The following is a 24,820-nucleotide window of genomic DNA, read 5'->3' on the forward strand; positions in this document are numbered from 1 at the left end:
GTGTTCCCGGTGGGCACATTATGTAATCGGTGTATTCCCCAACACCGTGTAACACCGGTAATACCTAAAATCGCGGCAAGCCTACTTTGCACAGCCTGTGCTGAATTTACAGCAGGGTGTGTTTGATCTCACTATCATGGTGCACCGCTTGCACCCGGCGAGCAAACACATGCAGGAGACGGCAGCTCAGTCAGTGATCAAAATCCAGCGCACCTGGGAAGCAAAACATGTCGGGCCTGTCTGATTCTCAAGTGAACGAGCAATATAGGTGGCATTTCTAGGTAAGAAGTTGTAATTGGGCTGTCTGAAACCAGTTTGATACATAAGTTCACTGAATTTGCAACCTTCTAGGTACCTGGTTATGGATCATTTTCGAGGAACCATATGATGGTACCTTTGTTTTGTTAGGATATCCCGTGATACCTTGCGACCCTTCCAATCGATGAAGAAGAACGAAGCGAGTCCGAGCAAGCCCCTAATGGCGACACCCACAAAGCCGACCGCATCAGAAAAAAGTGAAACAACGTTGGCTAAATAACAAATATCTGTCACTTTCTTTTCGTTTTTATTCTAGAATAGTCAATAACGTCAACCTTTACTTAATTTCAGTGCAGTCAGATGTTTGTACAGTGTCAGGAAAGTCTCTTTTGAACAATAGTAGGAAGCATCTTACCTGACTCGGTTCTGGACAGCAGAGGTTGCTAGCTAACGTTAACCCAAACTTACAGGACTTACACTGTACAGCCAGGAGGATAGCAGCATGGTAGCAGCATGGCAGACCTTCAAGGGTAAGTGGAGTTCGTTTTAACCGTGCTGTATTAAATGACAAGCTGTCATTGCTTAAGTAACGTTACCAATGTGTTGGTGAAATCCTTACCCCGCTAGCCGGGCGCTTCTCGCTCATGCTCAGTATGAGCGAGAAGCGCCCGGCTAGCGGGGTGAGTGAAATCCAACGTTCTCATTAGCTTGGTTTCGCGCTTTTAATTTGAAGGCCGAAACGGGAATTGGTTTCCTATCATTTTACACGTACCATTTTCCTTCTTCGCCTTCAAATTAAAAGTTTAAAAACAATTCGCAAACGTTCGCCTGTGAAGCCTCGACCTGTTTGGATTATAATAACGTTAGAGAAAACAGCCATCAGCCATGCAGTTTTATACTAATTTATTGCCAAATGCTTTGGGAAACAACTTCATCAAGCTTGGTCAGAAAAGGTCCGTCTATTCAATGGAAACAGCACCAGTGCGACCTGTCGTGTGCGATGCTACCTTCAAGCAGTGGCGTGCCTGACCAAGTTGGTGCCCTAGGCAAGCCCCCCCCCCCCCCCCCCCCCCACGATGGAAATTAATTTGGGGACGGATAGTTTGACGATAGTTGGGGGGAAAAAATAGCCTAAACACACGCTCTGCTCGTTAGAATGAACGGCGATGAAAATGACCCAAACGCAAATGCAACCCCTTTACAACACACACGCACACTAAACAAACATGCGGGTAGAGAGGTGAGCGCAGGTGAGCTCCGTTTCCCCCTCTCTCACTCAATGCTGTGGTGTGTGTGTGTGTGTGTGTGTGTATGCCGAGCCGCATGCAGACAGTGATTCAATTTGTTTAGTTAAAGCTGCCGTTTCCCTTTGTTTAATCTAAATCCTTTGTCCTTATTTGTTTGTTTTAGACACAAATCTGTCATGAATAGATCATCTGCTGCTTTATACTGCCTGTTAACATCAACCACAACAAGGGATTTGAGCACCCTTGAAACGTTCCTCTGGTCCTCTTCACTCTGACCGGCGTCCCACTTGCTGAGGCTAAAAGAGTTCACCACATTTAGCAGTTTTGTACACTGGCTGTGATTTTTATTATTATATAGTAGCGGTTTCAAAGTGTAGGGCAGCGTGAGACAAAATTAAGATCGAGAGAAAATGTGCAACTTGGCCATGCTGCACAATGGCTGCGCAGCCTCCACTGCGCGAATCAGCCGGGGGCGGAGCTCCCGCAGTCTGGCTGCCTGTTGAGGCGAGTGAGCCGGTGAGGTGAGCTGTGAGCTGTGAGCCCCCCCCCCCCCCAAGAAAATATAATAAAAATTATATTGCAGCTAATTCCACCACAAATACCGTAAATTCCGGACTATAAGCCGCGGCTTTTTTCCCGTTTTTTGGCCCCTGCGGCTTATATAACGGTGCGTCTTATCTATGGATTTTTTCAGAAAAAAAAAAAAAAATACAAATAAAATCTCTCTTTTTTAGCACTCTTTCTAACTATAAATCCACTTCTGTTTTAATTTCCTCTCTTGCACTCTTTTCACCACACCGCGGACACTGTGTGCACTGTAAAAATAAACAACGGTGGTGTTGTGTTATGTTGTTTTGTTGAAATGTTACGGTAATACGGTAAATGGGAGCTTCCTCAAACAGCCATCTCTTTCCCGACAATCCCCTCTGTGCGTGACCACTTACATATGGTAATTACGGTAAGCAAACGGCCACTCGGCCATCAACTCCCTCCCCCGACTACCAGGAGAAAATCACAAACTTCGGCGAATTCACACAAAGGAAGATCAAGGAATATTCACAACAAGACGAGCAGTAGAAGCAACACTCTCACTTACCATGGGGAAGGTACGCAGAAATTCACACGACGCAGCTTTCAAGTTGAAAGCAGTCAATCTCGCATTAAAAGAGGGAAACAGAGCAGCCGCGCGTAACCTGGGCATCGATGAGTCAATGGTGAGGCGTTGGACGGTGCAGCAGGAGGACAAACACAAAGGAAGATCACGGAATATTATAGGAGTGTGAAAACATCCACAATCACCAACGGGTTCCAAAACGCTGGACTGCTGCGGGATGAAGAGGATGATGCCGCCACAGCTGGCGCTGAGGGCCGTCAGAGGCTTCAGAGGCTGTTCGATGCCGACAGTGATGAAGAGGAGTTCGTTGGTTTTGAGTGACAATGAAGGAGAGAGGAGAGTGGTTGACGAAGCCACCCTGAACCTGTTCGTTTCCGACACTGAAGATGAGGACTTTGGTGGTTTCAGTACGCAGGAAGAAGAGGAAGACGAGGATTAGTGACTTGACTTCTCTGGTTACAGGTTTGCTGCACATATAGCCTATTGTTGTGTGATTTTGTCTGGGGATTAGTGACCTGACTTTTGTTTTGTTTTGTTGAAATGTTAATAAATGGGAGCTTCCCCAAACAGCCATCTCTTTCCCGACATTCCTCTCTGTGCACGAACCCTTTCATATGGTAATTAAACATCAAAACACCCGCGGCTTATAGACCGGTGCAGCTTATAGAAGAAAAAAATAGTCAATTTTGGTCCCGCGGCTTATAGACCGGTGCGTCTTATAGTCCGGAATTTACGGTACTTATACAGTCACACAAACTGACGTCATGTCACTGCTAAAACTACACAAACTAACGTCATGTCACTGCTAAAACTGCTGCCTGCAGTGCAGGCTCAGAATCGCCCTTCCCCCACTCTGGGAAAAAGCTCCGAGCAGGTAGAAGGGGGCGCGGCCGCGCAGGGGGTGGGGTGGTATGGATTAGGGACCATGGTGAAAGTGCTGCAGCCAAGCACGTAGGCCGGTTTTGAGGAATACCAAGGTCGTTTTAACGCGGCGCGGGGGGCCCAGGGGGGGCTATCCCCCCCGGATAGAAAATTCTGTCCATTTTAAAGTAAAATGCTTCAATCTGGTGCACTTTGAGAGCAAAATTAAGAGGCTAGATCTATAAAGAACTACAGACATCATGTTAGATTAATATCCTCTTTAACTGTGCTGTTGCTTTAAAATGATACAAAAAATAAATGTCTCCCCATATAATATAATTTATATTCTGCATACAGGTCACATGGCAGAATACTGCTCAATTAAATAGAATGGCCCATCTACACAAACATCACTTACAGGGTAGTTACTTACCCATTCACTTCAATAGAACTGTCCCCAAAGTCTAGCCCCAATTAGAGAGCTGCGTGGCCTGAAATTTCGGCCCGAGCCCTCCCCGGCCCGTGACATGCAGACCCGTGCCCGGTCCGGCCCGCCGGAGTTATAAAATTAATTGGCCCGAGCCCGTTGCGAGGCCCGAAGCCAATATTACGATATAATGACACATCTCTCTCCCTCTCTGTTCCGCGTGCAGCGTCGCCGCGCGGCCGTCCTGCGCAGCCTCTCTCTGTCTGTCTCTCTATTTGACTCTCTCTCTGTGTTCGGGAGCTGTCCGCTCGCTGTACATGGACGGACACGGCTTGTTTCTCTCTCTCTCTCTCTTCGGGAGCTGTCTACAGCTACTAACGTCACGTGAGGGTCTGTGTGTGGCTGTGTGGCTGGGGGAGTGTCTGTGCACTGCTCCTCTTTGTCTGACTGTGCTCTGCTGTGTCAAATCAAGCGAGTACGCTAATACAACATTATTTAATTGAATTATTGAAACGGCCCGACCCCGGCCCGGCCCGGACCTATTAATAAAAAATAAAAAAAAAACAAGCCCGGCCTCGGCCCGTTTTGGTCGGCCCGAGGGGCATGTGAGGGTACCCTCGGGTTTGCAGCTCTCTAGCCCCAATCTAGCCTCAATGCAAAATCTGAATGTTGTGACTTATCTTTCTTCCTTCTATAGCACACAGAGAGGAAGCAAATTGTTGCATTTCTGATCAAAACTGTCACAACTGAGGCCATGACCTCGGTGTCCTCAATGGTAGCTACGGGCCTGGCTGCAGCCCAGGCAGCCAGAAAGCCAGAATTAGAAAAATTATTTCACTATTATTTAAAGACTTAAGACGTTGTTGTGCTTATTTTTTGTCTACTATTGCAAAATAATAGTAGGCCTATTATCATGAAAAAGTATTTGTAATTTTTTTTTTTTTTTTTTTTTTTTTTTTTACCCTCTCTGGCGCCCCTAACGGCTCAAGCGCCCTTAGCATTTGCCTAGTTCGCCTAATGGACGGCACGCCACAGCCTTCAAGAATGAGGACGTCTGAAACAAGTTATTTTTTAACCACCTATATTAAAATGAGATACCTAATTAAACAAGCATCTAGTTAGGTAACTAGATGATATTAAGCTTCCTTGCATTACAGACACAACCGTCATGAAATACTCAAACTCCCAAGGTTCCTGTCGGCACTAGGAAGCTTCTCCTCTCCTAAATACGGCACAGGCTGTGGAAAGACTGCTTTTAAACGGTTGTTTCACCCAGCAGTATCGTTTTAACAGCACCGGCTAAATTACTGGCTTCCGTAGGAGGACTATCATATCTTCGGATCTGCAATCGGACGTTGTAGGAGAGCGTTTTGAACAGCCTTTCCCCCTTATTGCCTATGAGAAGGCTGTGTGACCCTGACTGCTGCACAAGTATATTATAATATACGGAGTACAGTAGTAGGGTCATGTTGGGGCTAACTGCTCAACTATTCATGTGTGCAGGTCGATTTTGATTTTGATTTTTTCGACTATTATACTTCTCTAAACATTTGTTGCCTTGCAGAGCTCTTTTTTTTCCTCTTTTCTTCATAAGTGACAAATTACGCTTTTACTCTGAAGTCAGAACAACCCAACTTACTGTTTTAGCCTAACTTGCTATGCCTAACTAACTGGCTGATGCTTGCTAACCTGCAGTCACTTGACACTGGTGGATTTGCGCTTTTGGAGGTGAGTCCTAACGTTACTCAGTGGCCTCAGGTGTTATGTGAACTATAAAGGCAGCATTTCAGCGTCCAGTGATAACGTCTTTGTTCGTGCGCGTGCGTGTGTTGTGGTAATCGTTATCTTGCACAGCCCGCAGTGCAACACGCTGCTCAGTGCTCATACACTGTGCTTTTTGGAGGGGTTGAAATAAGTTCATTGCTGCTGTCTTTATTAGCCAGCAGTAGTCACAGCCTCCAGAGGGACTTTACAGCGGGGAGAAAGGACGAGTAGCAGCACGCGTACATGACAGAGAGCCGCCCCGCCGTAACGTAATTACCCTAGTTAAAAAAAAAAAATCGATTTTACGATTTTCATTTTTTTAACATCGTCCTAACTAATTAATTCAATTACGATTCAAAATCGATTTATCGAGCAGCCCTACTAAGCATGCTGTCCGTCATTTACATTTAATAATCAGATTTAGACCTTTCGAACTTAGAACTTTGCTTGTCTGTCAGGTGTGATTTGCCACTGGTGTGCAAAAAAGTGATTCCTTTCAGATTGCAGATATAAAACGACTAGATTGGTTATAATAGGGCACAGACCAGGTAAACTAATGCAGAGTCATAAGGATATGTCCATGCTATCCACTTTTAAATCTGACCCCCATTTTTATAAAAATGGCCTTTAAATCTCTTACTGTAAGGTTGTAACTATTTACAGCCTATTTTAATTCTTCTATGCTTGTTTATAATTGTTTTGCCTTATTATACCATTGGTTTCTGGTGAGCTTATTCTGTTGTGTGTATTGCATTATGTTTTTTTTGTTTTTTTTACGTGTACAAGCACCATGTAAACTTGTTAAGAAAAGTGCTATACAAATAGTTTATTTTATTATCATAATGCTGATGTGGTGGACATATCCCATGCAGTGTAACACGTGGCAGACAGGTGACAGTGGGCAGACAGTGTTCTGAATAAACACCTGCATCAGGTTAGACAAGTGTTTGCCCTGCATCCAGTGAAAATCACTGACCAAAGACTAAAGTTAGACACTGGGTGGTGTTGTTGAGTATCCAGCTAACGTTAGCTGCAATTAGTTTGATAAAGGAAGCAAAGACTGTTGAAACCATAGCAGCATATTCAGAATGCTGCCAACATATAGATGGTATAGACCAGACAGCATGCTTAAAGGGATACACCAACACTTTGGTAGATTCACCTATTTGCCATATTGCAGACAGTAATTGGAGAATGTGGATGCCTTTATCATCACTTTGTGTGCCCTACAAAGAGTAGGGCTGGGTATCGAGTTTCGATACTTACTTGGCACCGAAATGAAAGCATCGATACTAAGGGATATCAAAACCTCCCTTGTCAATAGATACCAATTTTCGATACCAAAACAAAACGGCGTCATTGATAGGGGTGGGAATCGCTGAGTAGCTCACGATACGATATCGTCACGATACTTGGCCCTCGATAACGATATATCACGATACTGCGATACTGCGATACTGCGATACTGCGATATATTGGAAGACGATACATCACGATACCTGTGTAACAAGTGAAAAAAATACCTCTGAAGGCAAAAAATCATGTATTATGCATTTATTAGCAGAATTGACATGAACTCTCTGAGTTCACTCACTCACTCATACCATTTTCGATACCACGGAGGAAAAGTTACACATTAAGTCTTTTTATTATTACTATTAAAACAAGAAAACCTATAGGCTATAACCTACCTACCTACCTATATAATTTCTAAAAGTAGATATTAATGATCAAACATTTCCATTCATGTAGCCTACAGTAGTTATGTTTTTGTTTCAACTACAAACATAAATAAAGTCAACTTGGAAAAAAAAAAAAAAAAAAAAAAAAAAATTAATAAACATATCGATACTTGGCGCCAGTGTATCGATAACGTATCGCGGGTGGAAATATCGCGATAACGTGGGTATCGATATTTTGTCCCACCCCTAGTCATTGAGCCTATAAGCATGCGACAGGCTGGCACACCACGCTAATACGGCTGGTGATTGGCTGTCATGTAGAGGCATGCAGGAAAAGTTACGCCCACTTTAGCCGGTGTGTGTTTGTTGTGAGGCAGGCAGCCGCAGCGTGCGGTGCGGAGACAGTATACAAGAAGTGGAACTAGCGTTAGCCACTCAAGCTAGTCCTATCCTGGAGTACCATATGGCGAAGATGATGAAAAGCAGGGAAAGAAACCGAAACAAGGACTGGTTTCCACAGACAAGAGAAATTATCGAGAGGTGGGTCAGCTTCCCGCAAGTTGTTGTTGATGTTAGCGGTTATCAGATGGTCATCTGGTGCAACCGATGTTGGGTGTGGATGCTACAGACTTGTGTCTGGATTAGGGATGTCAACGGTTAACCGTTAATCGATTAACCGTCGCTAACGTCGTTGTTCGGTTATTGCTGTCGGTCTATCAGTTAATATTATTATTATTATTTTTTTTGTCTATTTACTCAATGAGCTCATGCCCAAACAAGGCGTGTCTATTTAGATGCTGAAATGTTAATGCTTTTTGTGTTAGAAATTCTAACACAAAAAGAATTTGTGTTGAAATGTTGATGCTTTTTGTTAATGCTTGTTAACACTTTGAGTGCCACGGCCCTTGGGCAAAAGGTGCTGTACTGTGCCACATAGGCCGCAATGCATTTTAAAACAGTCATATAATTTCTTTAATAATTACTATGTAAACACTGAACACGCACAAATAACGATGAGACTCTCTTCTATGCAAAAAAAAGTTTATTGATCCCATTTTCCGTTCTTTAGTTATGAGCCGGAGAAGATAGCTTGATTTAGCCAAAAAACAGCAATTTTTTTCTTGAAGCTGAGATAATGAGCCTTTTGTGAAATTAAACATTTCAAGCACATCATTGACTCTGAAGCTAATATTTTCTGATATAATGACACCTCAAAAATAATTTCCTTCAATAAAAGAGTGAAAACAAAGGAATTTTGTTTGGCCAAATAATATGTTTTAGCTGCAACCAGCAGCGCTGGCCCCTGCGTGCGCAGACCCTACACCTTCTTGCTGTTCTTGATTTACTGCTGGTGGGCATCAGATATTCTAGCTTGCGTCTGCTAATCCTGTCCTGCTGTCTGGGTGTTGTATGCTGCTCTGCGTGCTCTGCGTGCCCCCCCCCCTTCCCCCCCCAACCCCCTCAACTGCACACTCCTCCTTCTGGGAGTGTCTCTGGGGCTTTCTGCTGCCTGCGTTTGCTCTGCACTGACAAGTCCGCTACATCCAGCTTTTTTACAACCGCGTGTATTTGTCACCAGCTTCCAGTTGAGAATAATAATAACTCCACGGTAGGGGTGGGACAAAATATCGATACCCACGTTATCGCGATATTTCCACCCGCGATACGTTATCGATACACTGGCGCCAAGTATCGATATGTTTATTAATTTTTTTTTTTTTTTTTTTTTTTTTTTTTTTTTTTTTCCAAGTTGACTTTATTTATGTTTGTAGTTGAAACAAAAACATAACTACTGTAGGCTACATGAATGGAAATGTTTGATCATTAATATCTACTTTTAGAAATTATATAGGTAGGTAGGTAGGTTATAGCCTATAGGTTTTCTTGTTTTAATAGTAATAATAAAAAGACTTAATGTGTAACTTTTCCTCCGTGGTATCGAAAATGGTATGAGTGAGTGAGTGAACTCAGAGAGTTCATGTCAATTCTGCTAATAAATGCATAATACATGATTTTTTGCCTTCAGAGGTATTTTTTTCACTTGTTACACAGGTATCGTGATGTATCGTCTTCCAATATATCGCAGTATCGCAGTATCGCAGTATCGTGATATATCGTTATCGAGGGCCAAGTATCGTGACGATATCGTATCGTGAGCTACTCAGCGATTCCCACCCCTACTCCACGGCTGATCATGCGAATGGGCTGTGCAGCGGACACGGAGGTGCTCAATTGTGACAGCAGATTGGCTGCTGCAGGGGCACAGCTAACGTTATGCTTCAATGAAGCAGCTGCATACGGACGGATGCGATGCGATTTCCTTTTCCCCAACGACTTCTTCTGTGTGTTTTACTCCACTTTCTCTCATCTGGAGTGCGCTGTCGCCACCTAAGGGTTCTGTAAAATAGGTTAGACACATTCAATAGCTCTCATATTGTAAGAGGCGATGTAAGAAGCATAGATCGACACCCCCCCGTCAAAAAAACAATTTCGAGTTATTGACGCCATTTGGCGTCGCTGGCAGCCTACGGTAAATTTCTAATGACGCCATATGGCGTCGCTGGCACTCAATGTGTTAATGCTTTTTGTGTTAGAAATTCTAACACAAAAAGCATTAACATTTCAGCATCTAAATTAGGGATGTTCATTTTGAAAATTTTCCAAAATCGATAATCGGTGAAAATTAACGATCAATTATCGATTATCGATCATATTAATACTTATTTTTTTATTTATTTTTACAAAATGAATGCCTATGGCAGAAAATACGAAAGACAACGTGTTCTCCTCAATGAACTCTTTATTTCAATGTGTCTCCTCTCCAACACTGCTGTCCCCGGCGCATGCCGGCGTGAATTCCCCATGTTTAAAACAGTTTTGTTGGCACAAAGGCCCGTGCCCAGCCAGAAAACTAGAGACTATATGAAGCTCCACCTCACGTTAGTCGGCTGTGCAATGGAGTGGGGCGAGGAGGAACGAATTCCACCCAAACCTAGTCCAAAAATATATATATATATATATATATATATATATATATATTTCTTTTTTTTAATAATTAAAAAATCGATCCAAATGCCACAGGATCGATTCCAATCCTTAACGATCAATTATCGATTTTCGATAATTGATGAACATCCCTAGTACCCGTAATCCCGCGCTGAATTTCTGGCCGTCTCTTTTTTAAATGTCTGTGAGCTTCTGCTACTTTTCATTATACACATTCTCTGTGTTGTAACAGTAATATTAACCTTGATCCATGTGTCAGTCTATGCCGTGTTGGGTCCTTGAATTTGGGGAATTGGGCCTTGAAAGTCCTTGAATTTGATATTGAAGAAGGTGTAGGAACCCTGAATGAAACATACAATTGTACTTTAGCTACATGACGATCCAGAGCAGGAGAGCCATTTTAGGGCCACACCCATAGGTAAAGAAAGGCTAGTATATTTCAGTAGCAGGTTTGACTTGAATGGGGGAGCTGTGGTTTTATTGATACGGGTATTTAAGACGGCGTCTCTCTGCCACTCCAGAAAGCGTCTGAGGAAGGGCCGGTGTGTGCCCGAAACGTCACGCTGTGTTGCAAATAAAAATAACCTAAACGGGAGCTCCTCGGTGTGCGGATTGTTTCTTTTTTCACTGTAAGTACTCTATTGATCCAGCACCCAGGCCCAGTGTGGCCTACTTTTGGATGTGCGTGTCCCTACCTATTTTTTGCACTGTTTGTCTATTTGGACACAGCACTCCATTTTGTGACTCCCAGCCGGAGGACCTTACTTCCTCGTCTATTTGAGCCGCGCTGTTCATGATGGCCTCAGCAAGGACTTTTGAATTTACAGAAGAGGATTATAATCGCATCATGGTGCCAGATTCTCAAGATTCAAGATTCAAGATTTTTATTGTCACTCCATGGTACAAGTATCACGTGTGAAATTCTTGTGCTGTGGACTCCGTTTACAACATAGTGCAAATAGTACAAATATAACAAATATAGCAGGGCATATGGGTGCAAAAACAACAAGAGACACAACAAGCATAAGGCAGTATAGTGATAAGACAAGTCAGAGACAGTGGCATATTCACTGTACATAGGTGCACGTGTCGGGTGCATACTTTAGACGTGCTTAAACATTTTAAATTCTGCGTATTTGACATACAGGTGCAAATAACATATTCCTTATTAAACATACAATTAAACTCGGCATTTTAAATTCGGCGTATTTGACATACAGGTGCAAATAGCATATTCCTTATTAAACATACAATTAAACGTTAGACATACGTAGTGGTAGCAGCTACAGTACGGTACAGTGCGGCTACTACACTATTTGTGTATGTTAAGGAGTCTCGTGGCCTGCGGGAAGAAACTGTTCCTCAAGCGATTTGTGCGTGCTTTCGGAACCCTGTATCTTCTCCCTGAGGGTAGCAGGGAGAACAGGCTGTTGTGGGGATGGTTTGTGTCTTTGATGATCTTCAGGGACCTCCTGAGGCACCGCTGTTTATACAGTTCATGCAGATCTGGCAACTCACATTCTGCTACGTGCTGTGCCGCGCGTCTCACTCTCCGTAGCGCCCTGCGGTCCATGGTGGTACAGTTCCCGTACCAGGTGGTGAAGCCGCCAGTCAGCAGGCTTTCAATGGTGCCTCTGTAGAAGTCCCTGAGGATTTCTTTCCTTAGCCCGAATTTCTTCAGGCGCTTGAGTCCGTGTATTCGCTGTTGGGCCTTTTTGACGACAGTGGCGGTGTGGCCGGCCCATGTCAGGTCCTGGTGGATATTGACTCCCAGGTACTTGAAGCTGTCCACCCTTTCCACCACTGTGCCGTTGATGGTGATTGGGGGGTGTGCGCCCCCCCCCCCTCCTGTAGTCTACAATGATCTCCTTGGTCTTGGAGACGTTCAGAGAGAGGTGGTTGTCCTGGCACCATTGTTCCAGGGCCCCCACCTCCTCTCTGTAGGCCGTCTCGTCGCTCCCCGAGATCAGCCCCACGACTGCTGTGTCGTCTGCAAACTTCACGATGGTGTTAGAGGTTTGAGTCGCCACGCAGTCGTGGGTGTAGAGGTCATACCAGAAGGGGCTGGAGACGCACCCCTGGGGCGCTCCTATGCTGATGGTCAGTTTATTGGTCATTCTCTATTTAATGAAACCACTTCGGACATTTCCAGTGGCGAATCAACCTCGTCTTTGAAAAAACTTCAAGAGAAGGAAACGCGCCTCTTCCTCCATGCAGTCACATTGAGTGACTATCTGAGGCAAAAGACAATTCCAAGGGGTCTGAGAATCAACAAAATCCCCATGCTGAGCAAAGATGATGTGACCTTCTGTGATCGCTGGTGCGAGATCCTCAACAAATGTTCCTTTGATCTGATGATCCACACGATCCAGGATGTCTCTACAAAACTCGCCAAGGTAAAAGAAGAAATCGTTACACAGAAGCGGCTCCTTGCGGACAACCTCCGCGATAAGAATACACTTCCACTTATTTTAACTGAATGTGAGAAACACCAGAAAGAACTTGAGAATGAGATCACAGCCTACAAAAAGAAGAAATTCGAACGGGATCTTGAGGACTACCGGAGGGGCGCTGTTTACAGATGGCGTTTGCCACCAGACGACAAAAAAAGCACCACCGGGGCTACAGGAGGAACACGGTCACGTGATCAACAGGAGAGGCGGACATACCGAAACAAACGGGACAACACCTACAGACGCTATTCTCCAGCTACCCACAGTGCTTCCAGGTGGGACTCCGACTCTACTAGCTTCTCCGACGGCTCCCTTTTTTTAGAGGAGCACCCCCGTCCACCAAGAGGAAATGCAGGCGGGGCAAGAAGCACACGAGAACCATACCCCATCCGGAACAGGATGACCTAAACGTCTTCAATCTTTCGAGTAAGCCAATTTCAGACATTTGCCTCTCAGCCCTCAGTAAAGGCCTTTCTTTTGTGCCGACAACATATTGCAATGAATTTAAAACAGTCATTGACCTACAGAAATTTTTTCGCAATTTAAGGCTAAAATAATTTTTCACAGGCCAGAGGGCACCATATAACTTTCCTTCTAATCCCCCGACCCCACAGGAGGCTCTCCCCACGACCACTGGAGACACTGGGCTTGTATCTACACCTGAACCTGCGACTAACTCCTCTGTTACATCGAACACCACTACAAAAGCTGCTTCTTTCTTCAGAGGTAAATCGACTTTCATACCCCCCAAATACAGAAACTCTTCACTCGACACCTATTGTAGGTTGATTGAAAGTGATTTCTCCATCATCTGTAACAAAAAGAGGGAATACAAAGTGACTAACAACTTTTCCAAGGAACAACGCGATGCACTTAAAACCCTGAGTGGAGACAGTACCTTGATTGTCCAGAATGCAGATAAGGGGGGCGCCATTGTCATACTAAACAGACACTCCTATGACCAGGAGGTGAGAAGACAACTGTCCAACACGACTTTCTATAGGAAACTGGATGGTAACCCTACCAATGACATGAAAAAACGGATTCATAATAAACTTGACATTCTATTAGAACAAGGTGTCATTACTAAGCCAGAACACTCATTCATGACTGTTAACTTCCCCATCACCCCGGTATTCTATACTCTACCCAAAATTCACAAGTCATTCACAGACACACCTTTAGGTCGCCCCATCATTGCAGCTATCGATTCACTAACTGAGAAAATCTCAGCTTTTGTTGATTACTTTTTACAACCTTTAGTGACTACCCTACCCTCTTATACCAAGGACTCTATGGATTTTATTAAACTAATTAAATCTATCAACCATATAGAAGATTCACAAATTCTGGTTACTATGGACATTGAGTCATTATATACTAATGTGCCTTTTGATGGGGGCCTCCGTTCTGCTGAACATTTCCTGGACACAAGAAATGAACTTAACCCTGACACTGCATCTCTGCTGGACCTTATAAAAGAAATTCTCACTTCTAACTTTTTTCTCTATGGGAATGATTTCTTCCTCCAGGTGTCAGGAGTGGCCATGGGCTCCAAAATGTCACCAAGCTTCGCCTCCCTTTATGTGGGTCTCTTCGAAAAAGAACTGTTCAGCCAACAAGACCTTCCCTACCTCCAAAACGTCTCACATTGGAAAAGGTATCTTGACGACGTGTTCTTCATATGGACAGGACCTGTGTCCGCACTGCAGGATTTCCACCGGTTCATCAATTCTAGAAATAAACATTTACAGTTCACAATGTCTTTTGATTTAACTAAAATGATTTTTTTGGATATGTGGGTTATAAAAGAAAATAATTGCCTTAAAACTGACCTATACCGTAAACCTACCGATAGAAACTCTCTTCTCCATGGCTCTTCATATCATCCCACACCACTCAAAAAGAGTTTACCTATTTCTCAATGTAACCGGATCAGAAGAATTTGCAGTTCTAATGAAGATTTCCAAACTCAAATCATGGACCTTGAGACCAGATTCAGAAAAAGGGATTATCAAGAGAGCTGGATAAAAAATGCTACTACACGATTTTCCAATGTCTCCCAGACTCAGTGCCTGGAGTCCACTAGACCCAAATCTAAAGAAAACAGAGTGGTCTGTGCCATAGAATATTCCCCTGTCTCCAGAGAGATTGAGAAAACTATAAAAAAACATTGGCACATTATTGATAGTGATCCAGCACTCAAGGCGTGTTTTCCCAAACCGCCTTTGGTGGTCTATAAAAGGCCTCCCAATCTACGGAATATGTTGGTGAGGGCAGACCTCCCACCTATTCCACCTGCTCATTTCCTCAGCTCGATCCCCTCTGGGAATTATCCTTGTGGCCGGTGTCAACAGTGTAATTTCACTTATAAAACCAATTGTTTTTACCATCCCCACAGTGGTAAAAAATATAAAATCAAAAGTGTTATCTCATGTTCCACTGTCAACGTTATTTATATGCTGCATTGTCCATGTGGACTTTCATATATAGGCAAGTCTCTGAGATCACTCAAAACTCGTATCTCTGAACACCGCAGCACAATCAGAAACAATGTAACAACTAGCCCGGTGGCTGTCCACTTTACCTCTGCTAAACATTCTGTATCCACTCTCAAATATATTGGGATTGAGGCTCTTAAACTGCCACGCAGAGGGGGTGACATTAATAACTTGCTACTCAAAAGAGAATTATTCTGGATATATACATTGGGCACTATGGCCCCAAAAGGCCTAAATGAGGACTTTGATATGAGACCTTTTCTATAGAGGGTGATGTAATCCTATACTCAACCTGGTATTAGGATGTCCCTAATGCTCTCTCTCTATTGTTCTCTCTCCCTTCTAGTGGTGATCTCATTCATAAGTGGTATTTTTGTATTTTTGTATTTTTTAAAAACTTTCTAATTACTATTTGTTTTAAGTTATAGACTAGGTCCCCATTTCTGCAAATGTAATATGTTGTGGTCAATGAAGTTGCCTCCAGAGATGTATTTACATGCATTTTTGTATTTGTTTTGGGCCTCTTTCAAACTTTACTTAAATACTTATTATAATATAGAGCCCACAAACTACTCCCCTCTTGGGTGACATGTAGAATTATTTCTGTCCTATTTGTCTACACTGTATATATATACTGTTAGAATCTATACATTTGTGCCTAGAATTTTTTATGTGTGTACATCTTTATTTTAACTTTACTAATTACTGATTGCTGGACACCTGGTGATCTCATGTATATTGATACGGGTATTTAAGACTGCGTCTCTCTGCCACTCCAGAAAGCGTCTGAGGAAGGGCCGGTGTGTGCCCGAAACGTCACGCTGTGTTGCAAATAAAAATAACCTAAACGGGAGCTCCTCGGTGTGCGGATTGTTTCTTTTTTCACTGTAAGTACTCTATTGATCCAGCACCCAGGCCCAGTGTGGCCTACTTTTGGATGTGCGTGTCCCTACCTATTTTTTGTAACAGTAATATTAACCTTGATCCATGTGTCAGTCTATGCCGTGTTGGGTCCTTGAATTTGGGGAATTGGGCCTTGAAAGTCCTTGAATTTGATATTGAAGAAGGTGTAGGAACCCTGAATGAAACATACAATTGTACTTTAGCTACATGACGATCCAGAGCAGGAGAGCCATTTTAGGGCCACACCCATAGGTAAAGAAAGGCTAGTATATTTCAGTAGCAGGTTTGACTTGAATGGGGGAGCTGTGGTTTTGTGAATGGCTCTGGTCTGGCATAGCAGGTGTAACACAGTATCTTGTTACCGGGGATAATAGTTCAAACAAACTGGCATAAGCCAGCAACGAGCACACTCACCGGTGTTTTCAAAGTTTCGGTGCACGGCACAGGAGGTACTTAGTAGGAGAAAGAGAGCCAGCACACAAAAATGTCCTTTCGTTGAGTTTATTCCAGCAACACCAGGTACAGCACACGGACGTTTCAGCCTAACGGCCTTCTTCAGCGTGTTGCTGTGTCAGGCGGAGATGACGTTTAAATACACTGAGAACGGAAGTACTTTCAATAAACGAAATATCAAAATTCAGTTACAATATATAAAGAATTCAAGAACCAAGCAATACACAACACAAAAGTTCCATTATCAAAGAAAATGTCTACATTCAACAATGTATGCATATAAATAACAATAGTCTGGTCAGTCCCAGTGTGTGGGAGAGCAGAACCAGGCCTAGGTAAAGGCCCTGCTGTATTCAAAGTGACAGGTAGGCAGAGTAAGCCAGGTCTGGACTACAGATAGATACAAAACAAAATACAGAATACAATAGAAATGTTTTAAAACAAGAATTATGCTTAAATAATTGCATGTTTCCACTATAATGGCCTAGAAAGAGGTCCCGCTGTATTGTGATAACAGACAGGAGAGAAGGCCGTTAGGCTGAAACGTCCGTGTGCTGTACCTGGTGTTGCTGGAATAAACTCAACGAAAGGACATTTTTGTGTGCTGGCTCTCTTTCTCCTACCGGGGATAATAGTGACATGTGGAGGTGAACACCCCTCTGCATCGGTGCAGCTCTTTTGACTGAGTTTGACAATGAGGCTGAGAAAAATAGAGAATGTCAGGCGGATCACAGCCAGGGGAATGACATCAAAGCCAGGGGAATGACATCACAGCCAGGGGAATGACATCACAGCCAGGGGAATGACATCACGGCCAGGGGAATGACATCACGGCCAGGGGAATGACATCACGGCCAGGGGAATGACTCGCGGCTTAAGGGGTGTGTTAATTAGTTAAGTCATTCAATATCTTCAACAGCTACTTAGAGCTAATTAGAGCTGCTTTCCCCCTAAAATAGATTGCATTGCTGTTTGTCATGTTGTTAGAGCGTTTACCAAACCTATGTGTGAAGCGCTGCAGTTACGCTGTGTAACTCCTCATCATGGAGCGAGAGAGAGAGAGCGAAAGGAAACATTCGGCAGCTGAAGCACATGGCTTATTTATATGGATCAAGGGACAGTGTGGGAAACTATTTGACAGGGTAACTGGATTCAGTCGGACATTTGCAGTTTGGAGGATCGTGGACGTTAGGGTTGGCACGATGGACGATGGCATCGACCATCGTGATTGGCCAACCCCCCATCGACCTCTGAGCCTTCTACTTTGGATCATCATGATTAATTATCTGTTCGAATTAAATGTGTGCCGTTTTAATAATAAAACATACCAAGTCAACTTACCGTGACGCGTGGGGGACGCGCCGGCGGCATTAAACCAGCGCCCCCAGTTCAGACTCAGAGAAGCCTCCCCTCCCCCTCCTCCGCTCTAGTGCTTCTCTGCACTGGGAGCACTTGTTTAATGGCGCCGGGGCGTCCCCCGTGCACGAGAAGTCAGTTATTTTGTTGTGAAAACTTTTAAGAGAAAGAAGAAACCTCACGTTCTTTCCTGTTTTCAACCCACAGTGAGTACAAGTCGTCAACTGTGAATTTAACTCGCCTGTTTCAAAAGTGAAAGTTGAAGTTGATTGATACAACACTAGCAATATTGAACGGCGCAGGCTAACGTTAACGTTACAGTCAGATCCTGACCAACAACGTGTGTGTGTTGAATTTAACTAGCTGGCAGAAAAGTGACAGAATTACTGGCGGATATAACGTTAGATTCGCGTGGGCTTTTGAACCTAATAAGAGAGGGTTGAGGAGACTGGAGAGAGTTGAGAGATAAATAGAGCAGCAGCAGCAGCTAGGCTACTGCTAGCTGTTACAGCAGTACTGCTTGAGGAGCCAGAGCCAGGCGAATCTAACGTTATATCAGCCAGTAATTCAGTCGGTTTTCTGCCAGCTAGTTAAATTCAACACACACACGTTTTTCGAGAGTAACGTTAACGTTAGTTTTGCGCCGTTCAAATTGCTATAGTGACAGCCGATGCCCACTTCAGTCGCCTGGCTCTGTGCTGTAGCACAGAGCAGTATTCAAGCCCGCTGGTATCATGTAGAGCTCAGGCTCAGCTGTCCTGTTAACGTGAACGCATTACAGCAATGCAGCGACTTAATAAATAATTAATTATTCCCCCAACCCCCACCCCAATGGCGATGGCATCGTGCAAAACGATGTTTCACTGTAAAATAATCATGATGGGGATTTTGGTGACATCGCACAACCCTAGTCGACGTATCGCTTGTTAAAAGGACTAGATGCATGTTTGGCATGTTAAAAGGACTAGATGCATGTAAACAGACTTGTTAAAAGGAAACAGACTTGTTAAAAGGACTAGATGCATGTAAACAGACTTGTTAGACTTGTTAAAAGGACTAGATGCATGTAAACAGACTTGTTAAAAGGACTAGATACATGTAAACAGACTTGTTAAAAGGACTAGATGCATGTAAACAGACTTGTTAGACTTGTTAACACGTTCACTGCCAATGACGTGTTTTTACGTCAAACAGGATCCAACCGTTCACTGCCAATGACGTGTTTTTACGTCAAATTTTTTTGTTTTTTTGACGGTGGGATGTGCATCTAGCCCTTTTACATCTCTTATATAGGTATTGGACGTGTACAACGTGTACAACCCATTCCACCGACCCACTAAAAGTGGCGACAGTGCTTTCCTGACTAGAGGAAGGCAAGCAAAAAGCAGTGTGACTGAAGCCATTCTCATGAAGGTGGATTGGCGAAGGCGCTTTCGTTTTCGCGCTGATTGCTGGCGGTGCGGGATTGCAGATTTGCATAGTGGATTGCGGGTGGGACACACTTTGAAACACGCAGCATAAATATGACCAGAATCGCAAAAGCTTCATCAAAGCTCTCAGCCAAAACTCCAAGAAGCGAGCGAGTCCATCCAGACTTCCTCAAACAGCGGCCGCGCAGACAGGCACAGCAGCAGCAAAGCAATGAGACTGGTGACGCGAGGTTACAGCAGCAGCAACGAGCTTGTGGCACGGCCGCTGCGGCCAAGAGGACACACACGGAGGGAGGAGTTGGAAGCGGAGGGGGGTTTCCTGCTGTTATGGAGGAGGTTGCTGTTCAGAACTATTGTTTGGATGTCTGACGTCTTACTGATGCCAGGGATGAATGGTTGAAGTGACTGTTCTATCGAATTTCACAAAAAGCCGTTTATCTCTGAATAATTTTTCTGACGCTGAAACCATGCTGTATTCAACTGCTAATGCTTACATGACTGCTAACTCTACAAACTAACTCTTTTAGACAGAGAAAGCACACATTCTATTAGTTCTTTTGAGATATTGTGTGTTCACAAAATCTTAGCAGAAAAGAATCCTCGGGTCTTGAAAGATGAGCCAGAATCCTCAAGGAAACCCTCTGGCAGAACCTACCTACAGTGAAAAAAAAACGGCTGGCAGTGAATGTGTTAAAAGGACTAGATGCATGTAAACAGACTTGTTAAAAGGACTAGATGCATGTAAACAGACTTGTTAAAAGGACTAGATTGCATGTAAACAGACTTGTTAAAAGGACTAGATGCATGTAAACAGACGTGTTAAAAGGACGAGATGCATGTAAACTAGGGGTGGGGGAAAAAATCGATTCACCTAAGTATCGCGATTTTTAATGTCACGATTTTTTGGATCGATCTTTTATTCCAGAATCGATAATCGCAAATTGAAAAAAAAAAAAAAAAATGTTTTTTTTTTTTGGGTGCTTGCAGTCAGGCCACTCACTGAACAGCAGGCCAGGCGCCGCCTACTGGTTTACTAGTGGTTTTATTACTTTATTAGTTAGTCTGAAGTAATAATTACACTTCAGGGTTAAAGTGGGTGCATCTCATTGTAAAATTGGACTTCAAACGGCCCAAATCTGGCTTCAAACGGCCCAAATTTCACGCGCGTTGGCCCATATCGGCCTGGCCTGCTTGGTATCTAATGCCCGGCCTGAATTATGATCCCAGTCCGCCCCTGTTTTTAACTATATCGCCCAGCCCTACTCATGATATATAATATACAGTCTCTAGTGTATGATTCAACTTTTCCCATGTTCTAATCTAGTGTAAAAAAGCAAACAAACTGAAAAAAGAAAAGAAAAAAATAAACAAAAATCGCAATAAATCGTAATATTGAATCGCAATAATCGTAGAATCGCAATACTTAAGAATCGCAATATAAATCGAATCGGCACCCAAGAATCGTGATAGTATCGAATCGGGAGATAAGTGAATCGCCACAGCCCTAATGTAAACAGACTTTTGGTTCAGTTATTTTACATCTGAGGATGCATCGCTGCATGTAAAGATGTCTGCTTTCATCCTACCTTGTTGCTGTCATACTCCTCAAAGTAACGTTACGGGGTATGCCCTGCCCGTATGTTTGTTTAGTGTGCGTGTGTGTATGTGCAGCCTAGCCTCCAACTGGATACGCCTCCAACTGGATACGACCCAAGACGTCGTTTGTGCAAGCAGCTGAATAGGACCTGAAATCACGTTTCAACGTTAAGCATCCTATAGCGGCCGTGTGAATAACAGCCCAGTCTGAGTTCGGTGAAAATATAACCTCGTGCGGGATTTGAACCTGGGGCCCCTGGCTTGACAGCCGCCTGTCGTAACCAGTTCGTTGCTGTCCATACCCCTAACCCACACCCACACCCACACCCACACCCACACCCACACCCACACCCTAATCCAAACACTGGGCAATAGGGCTGGGTATTGGCAAGGACCTCACGATACGATACGTATCACGATACATTGCAATACATATTGCGATATATTGCAATACTCTACATAATTTTCTGAATTTTTTTAAATGGAGATAAAAATACAACACGCTGTGTACCACCCAGGTAGTGTAATAATATTAGGGCTGGGTTAAAAAAACAGATTCTCCGATTTTAAATCGATTTTTATTTGAATCCTTTGATATCGATTCATATGTCCAGAGATCGATTTTTTATTTTATTAAAAAAATACAAATAAATTAATAAACATAGGCTATAATATTATAGGCTGTGTGTGGTAGTTGAAACATAGTTTCAAGTTGACGTTTATTTATGTTTGTAGTTGAAACAAAAACATAAATACTGTAGGGTACAGAAATGGAAATGTTTTATCATTAATATCTACTTTTAGAAATTATATAGGCTGAAATCAAATCACTGTGCATAATTGTGAAAGTCTTTATTGACAGATGAAAAGGCTGTTATTTACCCTTTGTCACCACCTGGTGAGTAAATATATGTGTAACAAAAACCATTAAAATTGATAACCGGTCCGCAACTTTTTTTCCCCATCTACCGTTCCTTGGTGCAAAAAAGGTTGGGAACCCCTGTGTTACATACTGTAACTGGACAATGTAATTCAGGTTAGAGCTCAAAAACATGTTTTAGTATCACTAACCAAATCGATATTGAAATTAATCGGATCGAATCGAATCGGGATTAATCGATTCGGGAACCTTGTGAATCGGAATCGAATCGATTCTTGAAATTTTAACCAATACCCAGCCCTAAATAATATGTACATCACTTTATATTGACAACTTAGTGGACACATTTAGTTAAAACTACTGAGTGTTTGAGTGTCTAGAACCGAACGCACTTAAATAAAAAGTATTCTTATTGTGTCACTGAACACACGGATGTGCAAAAAAATCGATATGGCGATATATCACGATATTTTTCAGAAATATCGATACAGTGTTGCGGAAAAAAGTATTGCGATATATTGCTGTATCGATTTTATTGCACAGCTCTACTGGGCAAGGGAAATCCTCTTTTACATGGGACCTTTAAAATCCAAACCATACCAAACCCTGCATATGTTACTGTCTCAGTTTGACTTGCTGTATTTGGCTTTTTAACGTGTTCCATCTCTCCTCTCCATCCTCTCTTACAGATAGCGTTAATGACAGTCACACTGTTCCCCATTCGTCTGTTCCTCGCTGCATCCATGATGCTGCTAGCCTGGCCCTTTGCCTTCCTGGCTTCAGTGGGACGCTCCGAGACCAACGTCGAACCCCAGTGCCTCTGGAGGAGGTGGGTGCTCCTGTGTGTGTGTGTGTGTGTGCTATTATTTGTTTCACTATACTTTGCAGAAATGGTGTGTTGTGGAACTTTGAAATGAGATGTTCTTTGGGAGAGCTCTCTGCTCTTAAAGGACAGGGTTTGCACGGTCATGGAAAATCATGGAAATTTAAATTCAATTTCCAAGTCATGGAAAAGTTTTGGGAAAAAATTAAATCCAACAAGGTTTTGGAAAAGTCATGGAAATTTGTTTAATAAATATTTTAATTTACACCGAGTTTAAAATAAACAATGTAACAATCTAATGTTACGACTATGCACTGTTTGTTTACGCTTCAACTCCCAGCCGTGGGCATGCCCCTCCCCCAGCTGTTTACCCCTGAGAGAAAGTGTCCATGCTTGCAGAGTGCGGTTACGCAGCCCTTCCCCCGACTGCATGAGCAATCAGTAGCTGTGATCACTGATCATCAACAAGTCATCAAGTCAATTGTGACTGTTTATACCGTAATTCAACGTGATAATGGCTGCTGAACGAGGAGAACCCCCAGAACTTCCCCCGTCGAAAAATATAAAGTCCGCGGTGTGGGAATATTTTGGATACGGATGGCCAAGATATGTATGATAGCATATCTGCGAGAACACCAACCGTCCTTACTTGCCAAATTCAACGTACGTTAAAACGTTGTCTTGTGTCATCATACATCGTATCGGACATAAATCATTTTCACCGGCAGCAGGATTAATGTCAGATTACCACTTTCATAGGCTAACATGGCTAACGCTAAATTAGCACCAGCTATCTTTGCTCTAACTAACGTTAACGTTACTTGACTGAGGGAATGTCTTGTGTAGGCCAGCATGTCGTTACTGTAGTGTTATGTAGAAATTATTAGGAGACGGCGACTGTCTTTAATCAGCTTTATTGTCGGGCGGACAATATCATAACACTAGAGACTGACTGACTGCCTGGACCATGGGCCTGGACTTGACATGGAGGAGACTGACTGCGCACACTGATGGCATCACTCTGGTATCCCTACGACTTGTGGTATATCAAATAGTATCATTACAATACAGTTATCAAAACTAGGGCTGGGTTAAAAAAATCGATATATCGATATTGAATCGATATTCATGTGAAGGAACAAGCATCGATACATAAATCCCAGTATCGATCTTTTAAAATGCATTTTACCCCGTTATTATATTTTGTATTTTTTTTACCCGTGAGTCTCGCATGGTTTAGTTCTTAGCGCAACGTGATCGCAGCCAGATCTCGCGAGGTCTCGTGCTTTTCAGACCATGCTAAAGACTGAAAAAACAAGCATGGGGGAGGCTGCTCTACTCAAGGTGCCGCGCCACATCTCAAAGCAGCAACAAGCCTCGCTGGAGAAAGCATTTACGTGCAAGCTTCCATCCACTTCTCCACGTGCACAGAAAATAACATCGGCTCTGGCAGGTTTTATTTGCAAAGATCTGCGGCCGTACAGCGTTGTAGAAAATGTTGGCTTCCGAAGCCTCGTTAAGTCACTTGAACCACGCTACGTGCCACTGCTACCGTCACGCAAACAAATGAGTGAAGTGGCAATCCCAAAGCTGTACGAAGAGGTGAAAAAGAACGTCTCAACTTCACTGAAGTCAGCAGAGAGAGTCGCTATAACTTGCGACAGCTGGACATCCAGAGCTACGGATTCGTACCTGACAATTACTTCTCTGCCCTTCTTGTCCGATCGGGCCCGTGATGACACCTTCTCCAGGCTGACCACTGTCATGACTGAAGCTGCTCGTCTGGAGCAAGTGGAGGCATCTAATGTAAGTTATAGAAATAACTGAGTGTTCCTGTACACTACAGTATTTGTATGATGGTTTATTTATTATCCTGATCATGAATATTTATTTTATCTTTCAACAGCAACAAGCTGATGGTGATGGAGCTGCTGTGTCTGTACAGCAGGAAGACGACTCCCTTGGTCCTGTTGAAGTGGATGCTGCTGATCCAAAGATATCGAAGGAGCGTACTTATGCACTGATGTCTCTCCTATAATTATAGTAATTATAATTTACATTTTTTA

At 43.3% G+C, this 24,820-nt stretch overlaps 1 protein-coding gene across 1 annotated transcript in view; it reads left to right on the forward strand.

The window, feature by feature from the left end:
- Positions 1 to 24,820, forward strand: part of LOC310787932 (lysophosphatidylcholine acyltransferase 1) — a gene marked incomplete at both ends in the record, with an annotated part of 220,921 nt that overhangs the window by 18,932 nt on the left and 177,169 nt on the right. The window contains one exon of the mRNA XM_083649377.1: positions 22,621 to 22,760. Within this exon, the coding sequence (XP_083505503.1) occupies positions 22,621 to 22,760 (140 nt within the window). The remainder of the gene's footprint in view (positions 1 to 22,620; positions 22,761 to 24,820) is intronic.

The sequence above is a fragment of the Poromitra crassiceps genome, assembly GCF_964638095.1.
Source record: "Poromitra crassiceps genome assembly, chromosome: 1".
NCBI classification, from domain to species: Eukaryota; Metazoa; Chordata; class Actinopteri; order Beryciformes; family Melamphaidae; genus Poromitra; species Poromitra crassiceps.